The 18,310-nt window shown below is 43.3% G+C and overlaps 1 protein-coding gene across 1 annotated transcript in view; it reads left to right on the forward strand.

The window, feature by feature from the left end:
• The first annotated feature begins 1,139 nt into the window (after nucleotides 1-1,139).
• The window catches only part of LOC145417496 (uncharacterized), a 107,474-nt gene continuing 90,303 nt past the window's right edge, over nucleotides 1,140-18,310 (forward strand). Inside the window, exons 1-2 of the mRNA XM_080286204.1 lie at nucleotides 1,140-1,158; nucleotides 1,658-1,775. Of these exons, the coding sequence (XP_080142330.1) occupies nucleotides 1,140-1,158; nucleotides 1,658-1,775 (137 nt within the window). The remainder of the gene's footprint in view (nucleotides 1,159-1,657; nucleotides 1,776-18,310) is intronic.

Consider the following 18,310-nt stretch of genomic DNA (forward strand, 5'->3'; position numbering starts at 1 on the left):
ATGATGTTACAACACTTGGTGTGTCATATAGGCTTCTGTCTTATGTGCTTTTGATGCAAACCTTTGACTATATGCTAGAATATCAGATCACTAAACCATCCTGCTTCATGCCTAAGAAGTCTACAGTTGACTAAGTCCTTGCACTTCGAGTTCTTGTGGAACGCTAACTTGAATTTTGGCAGAGACTACTGCAGTGTTTCGCTCAAGGCATTTGCCTCAGTAAAATGGAAGACACAGTGGCAACTCCTACGACCTCGCATAGATTGTCTGGCATATTACTGGTCTGTATTCGAGAGTGCTATCAAGTGTGAAGGTGAACATCCAACTTTTTTTTTTTCCAGGGAGTTCCAGAGTAACACAGGGGTGTGTCCTTGTCCTCTCACTTTTCAAAGCTTTCTTGGATTGGGTACTGGGTCAGATTGTGAGTCAGAGTCACTGTTGAGTTATAATTGTCAGTCTTAGGGTTACTGATCTCGACTTAAACTAGAAGAGCTGCTAAAGAAACTCCCGAGTGCTCTCGAGGCACTTCACGAGTAGGAAAAGCTACTGGGACTAAAGGTTTCCTGGGCCAGGACCAGGGACGAGGCATCTGGTGTTTTTTGGATGAAGCAGTAGGCAGGAGGTAAGAACACAGAAGTCGTGGAGGGTCACTTATCCTGACAGTGTGACTCATATCAATGGTGGGTCAGATGATGAGATTCTCTACAGTACTGGTCTGGCTTAGGGTGTTACGGACTGACGTTAACGCTGTTTGTGCAGAGGAACAAACATTTGCATCTTCAAGATGCTGTCTTGCCCTTCCTTACTTTATGACTGTGCGACGTGGACACTAAACAGTACAAATGGGGAGATGAGTTAATTCCTTTGGTACTGAGATGCTGTTTGAACGATTACTCCATGAGACTGAATCCAGACCCATTAACTGAATAATATGTTAATTTCAACTCCGGCTATATGGGCAGGTGGCACGTCTATCTGGGGTTGATCCTACTCTTAGGACTGTATCTGAAAGAGACAATCCAGACGGAAGGAGACCAAGAGGAAGGCCACAGAACTCATGGCTTTAGCAAGTCAGCCGTTACTGTCTAGAGTCGCTTTGGTTGGGAAGTGTTTCCGCCTGGAGGCCTGCACAAAGGGACATGGGGGTGAAGTCGGAGAGTGAGTGGGGCTATGCACTGCCGTGGCATACACCTCAAATGAGTGAATATAAAAGATTAAGAATGCTGGAAGAACTACAGTTAAACACAAAAACAGTGGTACAGAAATATATTAATGATACTGTGTAACATTTGCTTCATATTTAATACATTTGTGTTAAGTGTGTGTGTGTGTGTGTGTGTGTGTGTGTGTGTGTGTGTGTGTGTGTGTGTGTGTGTGTGTGTGTGTGTGTGTGTGTCTGTGTCTGTGTGTGTGTGTGTCTGTGTGTCTGTGTGTGTGAGAGAGAGAGAGAGAGAGAGAGAGAGAGAGAGAGAGAGAGAGAGGTGGGAGAGAACAGTATAAATTCATATAAACTTTGTTAAGTGTGTGTGTGTGTGTGTGTGTGTGTGTGTGTGTGTGTGTGTGTGTGTGTGTGTGTGTGTGTGTGTGTGTGTGTGTGTGTGTGTGTCGAAAACTCTGAAACTGATCGTTCAGATCCGATGAAACTCGGTGTCCACAGCCGCTGGGTTCCCAACAGGTGCCAAGCGAAATCTCACCGGTGGGTTTTCACATGGGGGTCAGTTCCAGGCTGTTTTGTGTCCCCATTGGATTACACCGAGCAGTCAACCTTTGCTAAAGTTAGCATGCCTGTTTTAAACCAGTCGTTAGAGATCCAACAAGAGTGTAGACAATTTTCATGCAATTTTCGATTTCGGTGCTCCGAAGCGCTCTATTTCGAATGATGGGTTTCTGTTGAGGTAAGTCACTTATATCAAACTCGCGTGGAATGCTTAGTGCTCAGCGCCGACGGAATGTGCAAAAACTTGAGAATTTTTATAATTTCAGAATTTTTTGAATTTCACCTGTCAACACTAAAAGTTGTGTGAACGTTTCAACATGACTAGAAAGAAATTTGCAACAATTCAGCTTCAAGAAACCGCGATTAGACAGTGAATTCAGTGACGTGTCACATGAGTCCAGAGAAATAAAGGCTGAGACGCTGTCGTCGAGTGCACTTTTATAATTAGATATAAAAGAAACAGCTTTGCGGCAGCTTTTGACTTATAAGTCTCGGTAAGCATCTACTCCAAGTGAGGGTACGAGGGCGAAGCTTGAAAGCCCTTCGCAGGACAAGTGCACCACGGCCCAAAGGGGAGGAAGCGCTTGTGAGTTTCAAAATAAGTATGGCCTGGCAAGAACTGTATCAACACCCTGGGAAACAGTATGTCCTGCTTATTCAAAGTGAGAAGGACGAAGGCCATTCTTTGCCGGTCTCATGGGGCAGGACACAAACGTTCAGTGTCGTGTGCAGCTGATGATGCAAAAGCTTTCAACAGTGATCATTGATTAACTCTCCACTTTAACCTGGTCTAAAGCTGTTATCTTTCTGTTTTTAATGCTAAGCTGTAACAAGAGATTAATACCGGAATATTATGCCAGTCTCATAGAAATTTAACCCCTTTAGTGCATTGATGTATTTCTCATTTCATTCATGCTAACTCTAGACGATTTCCCTCAGTCTCGGATAGACTTCTCGAACTGGAGGAGTTAGATATGGTCTTCATCAATTTCTTGGTTATAGGGTGGCTCTCCTAAACTAAATACAAGCAGCAAGCAGAAGCAGGAATAAGCTTTAAAAAGTCGTCACAGGAATCAAGTATTTAATGGAAAGGATGTGGAGCCATAGTACTGTCTTCTTCTGCGATTGAACTACGGAAAAAAAAGCCAAAAGGATGATATTTTTCGACATGTTAAGGTGGACCGGCTAAACTATGAGTAGTAGGGGTAGGCAGCCCAACCCAGGGAAGTATTACCGCCAAGGTAACGGGAGACTCAGGGAATAGCCTGGATTCCATTTTCTCTCCTAGGCCTTGGTAGCTGGTTACACATCTTTCTGCCTCAAACATCAGAGGACATCAGGCTGCCCTCGTTACACAACACACACATGCACACTATATTACATTGTTTTAAACCAGCTATCCTCTCTCCATGAAACATCAATCTTGTCATTACATATCATACACATTCCACAACACATCCCTGTTCTCCCCCCCATAAAAAGAACCTTGGCTGCTGCTATACTGGGAATCAGTGCGGTGATTTCTTGGGTGACCACCACCGGCAGGGCTGGGTTGTCTGCACAGGACCCTCCCAGTCGTCATCAAGCGACTGTGCCACCTCCAGTGTTGCGGCGCCCTAAATCTGCTCGTCAGTGCAGTAAAATTTTCTTTTGAAACATTAGGGGACTTCACTCCAACATCAACTCTGTTCAAAATTTCCTCCAGTTTGAATCCCCTGATCTGCTGTTTTTGACAGAGACACAAGTAAGCTCCACCTCTGATTTAGCTAGATTTAATTTTCCTGGTTATATCTTGATTCAAAATTTCAGACCCAAAGGAGGCGTATGTTGCCTTGCTAAATCAGAAATTGCCCTGGAGGAGATTGCTAAATTTAATTTTCCTTATTTCGACTATTCCATATACAAATTAAATTCTATTGGTAAAGTTAAGTATTTCTGTTGTGCTTATCGTTCCCCTAATCCCCCTCCAGAGCCGAGTTTATTTGACTCTCTGTCTTCACAACTAAGTGTCCTCAACATTAATACTGCATCAGAAATTACAATTCTGGGTGATTTTAATGTCCATAATGTTGAATGGCTCACTTATTCAGCCAGAACTGATGACTCTGGTCTTGAATGTGAGCTGTTTGCAGACTCATTTAATCTCACCCGGTTAGTCAGTCAACCCACCCGTGTACCAGACAACCATGATCAAAATCCCAACCTATTGGACTTGTTTCTAACAACTAATTCAGATAATAATAGCGTCGAAGTGAAGTCCCCCCTCGGATCCTCGGATCATTGTTTAATTCAAGCCACCAGTTTCACACCTACCACACCCTCCTGCTCTGAACCTGTCGTGGTGACTAAATGGCACTACAACAGGGCAGACTGGGAGGGACTCCATAATTTTTTCATGGATGTTCCTTGGACCTCCTTTTTCTCCCAAGATGCAAATTCCACATTGGGCCACATACAGGATTTCATTAAAGTCGGCATGGAAACATTCAGTCCCCATCATAGTTACAGAAAAAGATGTAAGTCTCCTAAATGGTTTGACCACAATTGTGCGAGAGTAACAGAACATAAAACAATAGCCTATAACACGTATACAAGGTCCAAAACAAAAAGAAGCCTTTAACTATTATAAAAATATCAGAAACCATGCCAAAACTATTATCAATCTTTCTAAATCAAACTTTCTACATATACAAGCTAACAAACTACTAAACAACCCAAGTGATAAAATATTCTGGTCAACCCTTAATTCATTCAAAACTAACTTCACTAACACCTCCTCCATTTCACCTTTATAGTCCCCCAGTGGAAATCTAGTAAGTGACCCACGTGGAAAAGCCAAACTTCTTGTTGACATTTTTCAACAAATTCAACCCTAAATACAGAAAATCACAATATTCCTGGACTTGATTCTGATTCCCCTCAAATACCTCCTTTCATGATTCACACCAGATACGTACAAGCTGTACTTCAGAATCTTTCAGCAGACAAAGCTACTGGTCCAGATGAAATTCCTTCAATAGTACTTAAAACTTGCTTCTCAGTGTTGGCTCCTGTATTGGCAAAAAAATTTCCGTTTATGCATCCGTACCTCAAGTTTTCCAGCCTCTTGGAAAGAAGCAAATATCCATCCTGTCCCTAAAAAGGGGGTAACTTCTGATCCATCAAACTATAGACCAATTGCAATAACTTCCGTTCTCGGTAAAGTTTTTGAGACACTGTTTAACAAACACATAATCAAGCATCTAGAAATCAATAAATTAATCAATGATCGGCAGTATGGATTTAGACAAGAACTTTCAACTGAAGACATTCTTTGCCTTCTTACCCATCAGATTAACAAAACAATAGACCAACACGGTGAAACACACACACTAGCACTTGATACATCAAAAGCATTTGACAGAGTATGGCAAAGGGCCTTATTGTCTAAGATGCCACACTATGGCCGTGCATCACTGGTTCCCCTAATTTCTTCATACCTTCATAACAGAAAAATACGGGCCATGGTAGATGGAGTTTATTCTCAGTTTCATTCCATAAATGCTGGCGTACCTCAGGGATCAGTTTTAGCGCCAACCCTCTTTCGCATTCATATAAATGACCTCCTATCTGTCACGCACAACCCAATACACTCTTATGCTGATGACTCGACCCTTCATAGTTCTTTCACTTTTAGTACCTGCCTTACACAATTTTGATATTACAAATTCCCAAATAAACACAGCAGTTTCTCTGAACCAGGACCTTTCTAAAATTAATCAATGGGGACAAACAAATCTGGTCTCATTTAATGCTCAGAAAACTAAATACATTAATTTCTCCAACAGAAAGAATCTCTCTGACTCTCACATAATTTTAAATGATGTCAATATTCCCATATCCACTACAACTGATATCCTAGGTGTTACTCTAAACCCCAACCTAAGCTGGACAGCTTATGTTAAATCCCTTGCTAAAAATGCTTCAAAAAAATTGCGACTTATGTACAGAGTTCGAGAGTTCTTCACTGACGAGCAGATGACCACAATGTACAAAAGTCAAGTCCGTTCTCAGATCGAACACTGTTCACCACGGTGGAGTGGATGTGGAGCGGTTGCATTGAGGCAGTTGGATAAAATTCAAAATAAAGCTATTAGATTAATCAATAATCCTGCCATTACGCGGGACCTTCGTACATTATTAGTACATAGAGATGTTGCTTCTATAGCATTCTTTTATCGATATTTTTACGGTAAGTGCTCTGACGAACTGGCTTCAATTGTGCCTCCCCTTTACATTTTCTCCCGAAATACTCGGGCAGCTGGGAGCACCCGTGAACTCACACTCTCTCCCCCGCAATGCAGAACTTCTGCTTATCAAAATTCATTTATCCCCTGAAACTACTCTCTGGAATTCACTTCCTGGGAGTTGTTTCCCACAAACATTTAATTCACTTCAATTGAAATCCAGTTGTTATAAATATTTTATGAATGGAGGATGGCTTTAGGCACATGGACTATTTTATTTTTCCTTTGTTTTTCCTTCCTCCATTCATTATCCATAAAAAAAAAAAAAAAAAAGACTATAGCTGACTGAGTTGAAATGGATAAATGAGCCAAAGTAGAACTAATTCCTTGCGTTTTTATCCGGAAGTACTTGAAGAACGATGGGAATATTGTTCACGGCTGTTGTTCCCTCTGTGGCAAGTGCTGCATCTACAGTACAGCAGAAGGATGCCGGAGTGAGACCACACAGGAACACAACCCTTTTGCTGTATTTGCACAGGTGATGGTGATGGTCATTCATCCGACGGAATACTGTCTTGCCACAACATAGAAACCTGTGCATCCCAGTGATCAGTGAAGCCATGCTATTTAGACACAGATGCACTAGGCAGAATCACTGTTAGGAATCAGACGAAAAGTGGTCCCTCACAAAGTAATGCCATGGTGGCTGGAGGCTTTTCTGTTATGTAAAACGCTTTCTCCAAAAGGGTAATAGAAGATTGATGTACTTTTTTTTTTTGCCGTAATTAAATGAAATATATACAGACTTAATCTCCCAAGGACACTACCACTTGGCAGTGTGACACGGTCAAGCTGATGGGGAACTTCAAAGTGTTCAGACATCTCAGCTCGGTCCTACGCCAGTTCTTTGCTGGTTACCATGCTTGTAATGGCCGTGGATTATTTCTACTTCCGTATCGAACTGTGTGAGATGTAACATTGGCGTTTGGCCTATTGTTCTCAAAAATAAGTCATCCCCTTGGATGATCCTCAGCAGTTCCACCAACTTTGATCCAGATCAAATGAAAACTGTTTTAGCAGTTTTGTTCACACCCAAGCACATGAGTCAGACTTTGACCTTGCTTTGTGACCTTGACCTTTGACTGATTCTTCCCCAAATCGAATCCTTCTGTCTTGCATTACTCTCAACCCTTCCACCAGGTTTAGTCAAACTTGCATAGAAACTGGTGGAACTGACTTAACCAGGTCAAACTCCGACCAAGCCTTGAGATCTTGACCTTTGATCTTTTATTCTTAAAACTGATTGGTCGACCTGATAGTTGTCCCTTAACCCTTCCGCCAAGTTTGCTTAAAATCGGATAAAAACTGTTATTTTTTTTCTTACACAAACGGGCAGCCAGAAAGACCACCAGATAGAAGCATGCACGCTCGCGCCGAACAAGACTTAACATCTGTTCTCTCTTCGCGAGCGCGGGGTGTAAAAATGCACAAATGGCTTGACTTTGTGCGTGGGGTTTACTAATCACCACAACAGCATGTGCAGAAGAGAGACGGGGTGCTGTGCCGCTTGGTGTGTGTGTGTGTGTGTGTGTGTGTGTGTGTGTGTGTGTGTGTGTGTGTGTGTGTGTGTGTGTAAACAAAATAACTCAGAAATCAGAGTTTTGCTCCAGTTTAGACCAAACTTGACAGAAGTGATAAGGTTTAGCGCAGTGGTTGCTTTTTTTTTTTTTTTTTTTTTTTTAACACACGAAAGCTATCTTAAATAGTTCTGATCCGATGTAAAACAAACTTGGTGTATGGCTTGAGGGTAAGGAAAGGTGAAGTGATTTGATTTTGAGAACAATTAATCAAAGGTCAAAGAGAAAGGCTTGATCCTATAACTCAATTTTTATTCCATGTCAACCAGTACTATATAAATGGGTTCAGAGATACCCAGCGAGGAAGAGCTTCGATTTTGGGAATGATGGAGTTAAAGGTCGAGGTCACAGGGCAAGGTTACCTCAAAGTTCTCATCTGATCAGCACCAAATTTGGAAGGGTTGAGGGTCAGGTAAGGATGGAGTAATTCTATTTTGCGAACAATCGGTCTCAAGCCAAGATCACAGGCCAATATTGAAAGTTTGGCCCTTAGACCATTTCTTAGCTGAGTGTTGAAATCTCAGAATTCTCTCTGCGATTACATTGAAACAAGGGCAGTAATGAACGGAAATCGAGACACTTACTGTATATGCAGGTTTTATGCAACATTATGGAGGTGTTGGGCAAGGCGTTATTCAGCCCTTGTCTGGATGGTATGCTGAGAAGTCTAAAAAAATAACAATACATGAGCTACTGCATAATCGTCTATTCGTTTTTTTTTTTAATAGCGATTCCACGCAGGACTTCCAGGAAATGATTTATGACCCGAGCAAGGAGAGTTTTTAAGTACATTACCTGGCTTAACTTCTTGAATTAGGGAGGTCTTATTTTTGTAACTTCCAGATGACTTTATTCAGCTTAGAAAATTCCTCTCGTCTACAGGCTATGCTTAATTCCTCCAGCTGGCAAGTGTCAGTCAATAAAGTACCCTCAATATAACGGATTAAGGATGACTATGAAGATAAAGGAAGTTGCGTTTATTATACATGCACAGTCCCGTTCAGTAAAACAGGAAAATAAGAGCTCGAGTGTCTTTAGGGATGGGCAGGTCAGATATTTTGCCGGTCCGGTTTATGACAAGGAAATCAGGCACATAATGGGAACTGGATAAAGTACTTTTGGTAAGCTAGCATCATGAAGATTAGAATGGTTCTTTCATTAAACAGAATGTGTATGTCAGTGTGTGATTCTGCAGCAACATACAGAAAAGAAACTAAAGTTTAACATAGTCCTTATCAACTTTCAGAGATGAATGGAAAGGATGTCGTTTGGCATTATGTAGGAGGGGAGTGAAAAGAGTGTCTTATATACGGGGACAAGCAAAAGTAGAAAATATGCGCTCAAAAAAAAAAAAAAAAAAAAAAAGGATTATGAGGAGCCACATCTTTCCAAGGAAGATGACAGAAGGACAATCAGGATATCAGAGCGGCAGCTCCGATATGAAGTATGACGAGGACGGAAGAGAACAAGGTGCAGAGACGAAATAAATCAATATGCCAAACATGGATGGAACAGACTATTAGACAATACACCAGACTGGAAATATATAGGAGAGGCCTTCGTACCCCAGTGGCCTGTCTCAAGATGCTGCTGCTGCTGCTGCTGCCGCTGCTGCTGCTGCTGATGATGATGATGCCACAAATCAAGATATAAAGGTTTCGGAATAACAATTTATCAAGAAATTAACATCTGACTGTGGCTGTTTTGTTTTCACTTAACTGAGTCAATTTCACAACATGTACATTAAGTCGTGGTTGCTTAAAATTCGATGAATAGTTATGAAACAAGAAAGTGACCCCTTGATTACCATTCAAACTGCCATTGTAATCTAAATACTCATGGTCTACAATTGAGCTGAAAGGAGGTGCGGATCTTCGTCAGACTGGAACAAACGCGCTTCATATATCTTTTAAAGCAAAGTGTGAATTGGAGGCGAAGTGGAAGACAGTGGGGGAGGCAGCTGTTCGCTCTGGCCTAACTCAAAATAATTACTTGATCGCTTTGTTGTGGCTGATACAACTGCGAGGATTTGTCTCCCCCCTCCTCTCTCCCTCCCTCCCATCCCCCACAACCCTCCCACAGAGCTCAGAAATTACTGCACAACAACATATGTTACTCTTCACCAAAAAAGATAGTGTTGGTCCGAGGGAGACTTGTCCATTTCGGTTTCACTGTCAAGCGTTTAAATTTAGCCCTGATCCTGATGTTTCCACGACTTTCGCTAAAATTATAACTTCCTTATTTTTTCCTCACCCATGGATCAGATGTACTTTATATTCTTCTCCTCAGTAGTTATTCTCGGTTATCGCTCACATCGAGAACGAATTATTCTGCAGTTACTAGTTATGGCAAGAACAAGCGTTAATGTTCATGATTCCTTGTCTGTGCCACGTACTGGGTCAGGGCAAGAGTGGTGTCGTTATCAGTTTCTCTTTTGGCCACATCTCAAACGCCTGCCCTGTGTGTGTGTGTGTGTGTGTGTGTGTGTGTGTGTGTGTGTGTGTGTGTGTGTGTGTGTGTGTGAGCTCTACCACCCATCCTGGTAAATCCACAGAAAGCCCCATCACACACACACACACACACAAACACTTAACTAAATTTGTATGAACTTATACTGTTTCCCTCATCTCTCTCTCTCTCTCTCTCTCTCTCTCTCTCTCTCTCTCTCTCTCTCTCTCACACACACACACACACACACACACACACACACACACATTATACACACAGACAACACCTGGACACACACCAACTAGCGGTTCCGCGCGCGCTTCAGGCGGGGGGAGGAGGGGAGGGGAAGGGAGAAGGAAGGGATGGAGGAGGGGGAGCGGGAGAGGCAGTGAGGGAGGGACTGGAGGGAGGGGAAGAGAGCAGCTACGGAAGGGAGAGAGAAGGAAGGACTGTAGGAGGATGGAAGGGTACTGCGGGAGGAAGCGAGAAACACCGATAGAAGGAAAGAGGAGACAAGGAAGGAAGGAGGGAGAGGGGGAAGAACTGAGGTAGGGAGGGAGGAAGGGAGGGAGGGAGGGAATAGGGCAGGCACTGAAAGAGGGAGAGGAGAAGCATTATGGGAGGGAAGGACAGGGAGACAAGAGATAGAGAAATGAGGCATCTAGAGAAGGCACTGAGGGAGAGAAAGAAGAGGGAAGTCATTTAGGGATGGAAGGGGGTAGGGAGAGGGGGAGCATTGAGAGAGAGAGAGAAGGAGGAAGGGAGAGGGAAGGAACTGAGTGGGGGAGGGGAGGATTTTGTGAGTGGAGAGAAGGAAGACACTGAGGGAGGGATGGGAGGAACTGGGGAGGGAAGGGGAAACAGAAGGAGGGAAATACAATAGAAATGCATTAAAAGAAACAGGGAGAGAAGGAAAGAGGGAGGGAGGGAGGGGAGGGAGAAGGGAGGAAAAGATATTAATGTGAGGGAGTGACATGAAGAAAGTAACGGAGAAAAAAATAAAAGAGAATGAGAGAGGGAGAAGAATGGAGGAGAGACAGGGAGATGGAGGACTGATGGAGCGAAGTGGAGAGGCGGGTGTGGTGAGGAGGGGAGGGAGGGAGAAAGGGGGGGATAGGCAAGGAAGTAGAAGTGTAAAGTAGGATGAATGTGAAGGGAGAAGAGAAGTGAAAAGATTGAGAAAAGTAAGGTAGAAAAGGGATATATTGCTAAAAGGGTGAGAGGAGAGAAGGGAATAGAGAGAGAGGAGAAGAAAAAAAAAAGAGAGATGTTGAGGGAAGGAATTAAAGAAACAGATAGAAGAGGGTAAAATAGTAAACTACTGACGCGAAGAAGAAATGTGAAAGAGGGAGAGAAAGAGAGAAGAGACAAAGACAAGTGTGAGGGATTGAGGAAGAAACAGAGAATCAGGAAGCAGAAGATTCAGAGAGAGAGAGAGAGAGAGAGGGGATCAGGAAAGAGAGTGATGTGGAATGAGAAGGAGGAAGAAGGAGAGAGAGAGAGAGAGAGAGAGAGAGCTTGCGAGAAGAGAAAGCAAGAGAGGGAAGCAAGGAGAGAGCAAGGAAGAACAAGTAAGGTAGTGGAGTTACGGAGAGGAGTAAAGGAGGGAAGGAGTGTGAGGAGGGGAGGAGGGGGGGGGAACGGGCGGCAGGCCAAAGTCCGAGCCAAAAGGGAGGGAGAGTGGAGGAACGGTACACAGGTAGGATGGAGGGAGGGAGGGAGGAAGAGAGGGAGGAAGATAACAGATATAAGGATGGAGGGACGGAGGAAGGGAAGAGGGATGAATTTGTAAACCGTATAGGTAAACTGAGAGGGATTAGTGTATGCAGTGATGGAAGAAGTGAGATATAAGAGGGAATGATACACTGAAGGAGGGAGGGGGGTGGGCGACGTATCAGGGAGAGGGAGGAGTACGGTGCCCCAGACAGCCGCTCCTACCTCAGTGATCCCCCGACCGTGCAAGGAGGAGGGTGTGTCGTAGTGTCAGTCCCCTGTGCCTCCTCTCGCGACCACGGCACTTCCCTCCCTTTCCTCCTTGACCTCTCCGTTACCTTCAAACTTCCTTTCCAACCTGTGACACCGCTGAGGACCCTTCATAAAAATACTGTCATTCTGAACGTTTATTGATCAAATATGGCTCTAATATGTTTGAAATTGTGGCAGACAGTTAAAGGATAATGTGATTTTAAAGTACATGTGTAAATCTGAGGCAAGAGAGTGTTGGTGTGACCGGAAATAGCTGGGGTGAGGTGAGTGGTGTGACCCAGAGAGGCAGGAGCTGATGTGCTGTTGGTGACCGGTGGTGCCTCGTGAGCTGTTGGTGTGTGGCCGCGTCAGTAAAACCTCATCAAGTAAGTAGGCTACACAACGCTGTCTTTATTTAATAGGTTTATAAGGCATTCAGTCTGGGGTGCAATTTGTTTGTATTGGCATAAACAGTGAGTACCGGTATACAGTATTAGTGAATATTATTATAACTGGTTTTTCCTTCACACATACAGACACACAGGCGAAGGTGTATGTAGGACTGCAGGGAAGGGGGTTACCACTAAATAAACACACCTCGGCCCCGAAGGCTGACAAAGGGAGATGGTTGGGGTGAACTGTATCTTAATTCTCCGAGGGTCTTAGGGGGGATTTACAAAAATAATATAGAAATAACTGGCTGATGTAATTACTGAGAAGTGGAGTAGTATTTATTGGAACACCCAACCCCCTCCCCCCCCAAAAAAAAAAAACGTAAACGCCCCTGAATCACATATTGTAACTATATATATATATATATATATATATATATATATATATATATATATATATATATATATATATATATATATATTAGGATAGGTAGATAGATTTAAGTGGAGGGGTGCCGGAAAGTATCGGAGTTGGGTAACTCTAAAGAAACATGTTGTTATTGATTACTCTACAAAACGTATGGACTAGAAAGCACACAGAAAGTGTATTCCTCCGCAAACACCAATAAAATTTATGATTTTCTGCTTTAATCCCCTTTTCCTACCAAACGAATACTTTTACGGTCTCACATAGTCAATTCTACGGTCATAATCCACGTGTTTGACATTATAGGAGAGCACCTACCTCCGCCAACGACAGTAGAATTTATAATTTATCCTTGGATCCGGATCCGAATCCATCTCAAAATCTAATCAGCTCTTCCTTAACCCACTGCCCACACATCCACCGGATTTCATTAAAGCCCGATATCTACTTTTTGATGTATCTTGTACACAGACACAGAGACACATCATAGTACATAACCGTTCAACTTCGTCGCTGAGGTAAAGATGAAAACAGTATTTTAAATTTTATATTCTGCGCTCTATGTATGTTATTGTAGTTGTTGAGTAGGCTATTGTTCTTCTTACTGTTTATTCTATCAAAAATTCCTTCATTGTCCATCTTAAACGTAGTGGCCCTGGGTTAGGCTGCTTAGTCTAGTGACCAGTCATTCTTTTATGAGTGTCTTCCTTGGATGCAAACCATTTTAGGCTACATCATGTTGGAGTACCTTACCACGTTAAAGCAGCAGGTGTTCATTTGGTTAAATAGGTACCACCCATTTGGCTTGTCACTCATTGTAGGGAGCTGAAGACAGCATTGCACCAGACGAGTGGATGGAGGGCGCCCCTAACTATGGCTGTATTTATAATGTAATTAAGCCGATGGTGATACTGGTACTTACACACCCGTTCAGTATAAAGGTGAGCACACTTGCCCCATTTGTGTCAACAATTGCTCGGTCCCATGTATGCACAGAACCAGTAATGAGGCAGGGTGTGTATAGGATCTAGGCACACTTTACCGTACAATAGTGTGGCCTGGCAGAGGGAGGTGAGGTAAGGGCCCACATTGTCAACACACCCACACACCCATTGTCGTGACTGTACTACAGTATATGGGCGGCTGACGGGCTGACTGGCTTGCCCACCACCTAACGGGACAACGCGTCGCTCTCTCCCACCAGGGAGGGCAGGCTCGGCTCTGGCTTGACCTGCATGGCAAAGAAAACAGAGGGACTTCAATTTGTCATGAGTTTGAATCGCTGTTTGACTTGTTAGTTTTTGATACGTATTTCTCGATTAAAGGAAGCTAACATAAAATACTGTGATTATTATCAACTGAGACTTGCATAACTGTGTATTATTTGCCTACTTACGAGATAATTTTTTGAAGATTTGTAGAAAAAAAAAAAGTTTCGTACTGCTTGATAGAAAATCAGTATAGTAACTTCAGCGCATGCTTCTGGACATAATTTTACCATCAGCCATGTTCGGAATACTTTTTCCCAAAACTAACTGAAATAGCGTTACACTTGGCTGAAACAACCTGATGAGGACCTGATTGCCTCCCCAGTACCAGTTCCCTGCCACACGCCCTTTTCCCCGCCTTCATGTTTCCCCGTCACCCAGTCCTGTTGGCATTAGCTGTCATGTTCAATTTTTACAGTTTCATATCTTAAATTGTGCGTAAGACAACTTGTTTATCCTTGGTCTTTCACAGATACCGCTATCATATAATTCAGAGGCAAAAGAGTGAATATGAATGGGAGAGGTAAAAAGCACTAGTTCTCACAGCAGTAAATTACGATGCAGACTTGTAGATCCGCAGTAAATTGGTTAAGGTCCTTGATAAATACAAACCCAGGGTCACAAAAAGTTAGACCCGTCCCTGCTTTCCCCGTCTCCATCTCATGTCTGATCCCTAATCCGGGAGTTCACCAGGGATCGACCAGCCCCACATTCTTCTTGTCGGTATCAAGTGGCATTTCCTCACGCGTAATCCTGAAGTTCATCCACGATGGCCACGACAAAACTAGATATGGATAAGGCGTAGTGGGTGTTGGGTTAGTCGAGGCGGTGGAAGCGTGTAAATGATGCCCATCGACTACAGGAAGATTTATCTGGTTTTGCCAAACCCCAGTTTTTCGCTAGGATACGACTGGCAACAGTCTATGTTTTATCCAGATCCCAAGTTGTAGTACTGGATGAAAGGGACAAGGGGGAAACAGAGGGACTGGGGGTAAGTGACTGAACGTGGGTGGGGAAGGAAGGGTACTCAAGATTTTTACCACCGTCCAACCCTCACCTCCTCCCTCCTTCCACACCTCCGCTGACCACTTTTCTCTTAATTAAGTTCACCATATACGGTACACTGATTTTCCAAGTTAACAATGACGGTGAAGAAATCGTGTTCCACTGAACAACAGTATCAGAGTTGATCACGACAATCTGCAAAGCTTGGGCATGACACACTAAGGATCTGTAATGTTTTCTTTTGTTCTGGAAGCTCTGTGAGCGAGACGACCCTTGAGGTTGGAATATAGTAATTAATTGTAGTACATAAATGTGTGTGTGTGTGTGTGTGTGTGTGTGTGTGTGTGTGTGTGTGTGTGTGTGTGCGCGCGCTCCATTAAAGGCCCTGGCTGGTGACCTTAAAAGCAGAACAAAGCACCAAGAGACACTTTACCGGTGTGGCAGTAACCTTTGACTGCGGCTTTTGATTCTGTGAATGACGTGTGACCAGTGCTGGGAGACTTCAACGCTCCCGCAACAAGTGATCTTCCCGAGCCTATACGCTGCCAACTACTAAAATTTGTCATCTTTATCATCACCAACCTTATTGTTCTTATTGAAACTCTCACCAATGCATGGGAGAGTTAGTCATAAAAATTATGCCACCAGAACTGCATGTTGGCTTCATTGATTGTTACCGAGTACTTTGTCATTATTTTGTTTTCGATTAATGTTGGAAGGTAGATGAAGTAAGATGCAGCCGCCTGACACTCGACTGCTGATGTGCCGAGTTCAAATGTTCACCCCCAGTAAATAAGTCCTGCAGCAGCAGTGGTTCAGTGGGTTAGAGTGCTCCGCTCTGGCCGAAGGGTCGGAGGTTAGAGTCCACCCAAGGGTCATCAGGAAGGGCATCCGGTTATAAAGTGCTGCACGCTCCAAACCTAAGTCGTCTACCAAGAGGCAACGCCTTAGCCCTTATCGAAAAGAAGGGCACACGGCGTAAAACTCAGTTTTAAAAAATGTATATGTCCCATTAACTGCCAGTATATTCATCTGTCCTTCACTACCATGGTCATACTGTATTTATCTTCCCTTTCCATATCTGCCTTAACCATTCCTCTTCATGATCATTACCATACTTTTCTCCTCAATCATCTCCATCATACTCATTTAGACACACTACCGTCATACCCACATACCTCCATCTTCAATGTCACTGACTCCCACCTACACCCACCAAACCTCATATCCACACACTGTACTGAATACAGTACCAAGCACTAGTCTCAGAATACTTACTTTCCTTTCCCATCTATTTCCACCACCAACATACGGTATCCAAATTCACCACATATTTCCCACCCACCACAGTACATTACCGGCAACACCTTGCACACCTTCCTCACTACCATACCTACTTCGCCTCACAATAACCACCAGCCCGGAAATGATCCCCGCTGCCCGGGCTATCCCCATCCACACCTTAGCTGTACACTGCCAGGACATGCCCGTTCCCTCCCACCCCTTCACCCGCAGTCCTTCCCATCCACAGGACTTGACCTACCCACACTTCCGGTCAAAAGGGACGTGCATCCCCCTCACACTCAAGGACGTCTTTTAGTGTTGGTCTGTCTAACTCCAGACGATTTTACTAAATTTAGGGAAGAACCTCGGACTGAAGGGGTTACAAACAACTCCGTTGATTCCACCAGTCGTAGGACGTCCTTTTTCTTTGGCTGACGAAAATGATGCTTTATAAGTTCGGAGACCCCTCGTGCTGACGGAGTTGAGGCCAACTAATTCGTTCATTTAGCCTGTGTTTACATCGTAGCAAAAAGACAAAACCAGAGCCTGAGAGCTTGCAAACTGTGTCCTTTCCAAAAACACTGAAAAAAAGAGAAAGCCAGAATCAAGGTCCGTCCATTTCAGGATCCATGTACGCATTGCTTATGAAAAAATGAATGTCATAGCCGATGGGGAAAAAAGGAGAAAAACAGATCCAAAGTTGATAAGTTTCTTGCATAAAAGATTGAGAGAATCGGCTAACTCTTCCATTAGAGAACTGGATTAAAAAAAAAAAAATATGTGAGTGTAAGAACAGTGAGAAGAGCAACAGCGATAAGAGGGAGAGAGAGAGAGAGAGAGAGAGGTGAGGGTGGACAATAATGCTGCGAAAACACAAAGAGGTTAAAGAGAGTCAGTGAAAGGAGAGCTGATGAAATTAAAAGCCTTTGCCTCGCTAAGAGTTGTACCTCAGACAGGGACGAATAAGAATCCTATACAAGATCAGCCAATGAATAGAGTTAGAAAATGCATGGAGTTAGTTCAGCTCAACTAGCCTGTACGAAGCCGTTTTTGCAAGAGAAGAAATGAGATCTTTGCAACAGATAATGAGAATAGGAAATGCAAGAATACTAGGAGATCACGAAGAACTGAGTTATGTGTTGTTGAAGGTATGAAAATTGTAATACTGAAAGTTGTGCTGGGCTGAGAAATGGGGAATTCAATTTGAGGGCTTTAAAAACGATGAGGGTTCTTTTGCCCCAGTCAGATATACGAGACAAATCAAAAGTTGGATATGTCAAAACCGCATAGTGTGGTTGTTGTAGTGACTGTCGTGATGGACGCTGTGGGAGCAGGTAGGAAAGTGGAGGGTGGAGTCATCAGCGAATACTCATAAGTGGATAGAGCTAGAAGTGCACCTCAGAATGTCAATGAAGAATAGGAAGGAGAGAGAAGGTGAAAGGGCAGAATCCTGAGAAACACTACTACTACTGATAGTTTTAGAGGAGCAGTGGCCTTTAACAATAACCAGAAAGAAAATTGAAACAGTAGGAGGGCTGTTCGGAAATTAATGATTTGTGCTAGACTGTCAAAAGCATTTGAAATATCAAACTCAGTCTCACAGGTTTCAGCGAAATCTCTGGGTATCAACAACTGAACAAAAGTTTGATAATGTTGGGAAGAGTTTTTTTTTCCAGTTTATGCTGGCTTTTTTTTAACGTCGCTAAATATACGAATAATTCATTAGTTTAGTCAGTAATGAGCACATGAAATTTTACAACGGGGACAAAGAAAAAATTGTATGGCCAAGGACAAGGGATGGCATACATTCTGAGACATCTTGAAGTGCATTGTCATTCAGGCTGCGTACTGGAACCAGTATGTTATTGCAGGTCAGTTATGCCAAGGGGTACGTACATGCCCTCGCTGCTTTTAAGGAAGCTAATGTTCACTTCGACTTTC

The sequence above is a fragment of the Coenobita brevimanus genome, chromosome 110, assembly GCF_032717465.1.
Source record: "Coenobita brevimanus isolate Jiangsu-jjx chromosome 110, ASM3271746v2, whole genome shotgun sequence".
NCBI lineage: Eukaryota > Metazoa > Arthropoda > Malacostraca > Decapoda > Coenobitidae > Coenobita > Coenobita brevimanus.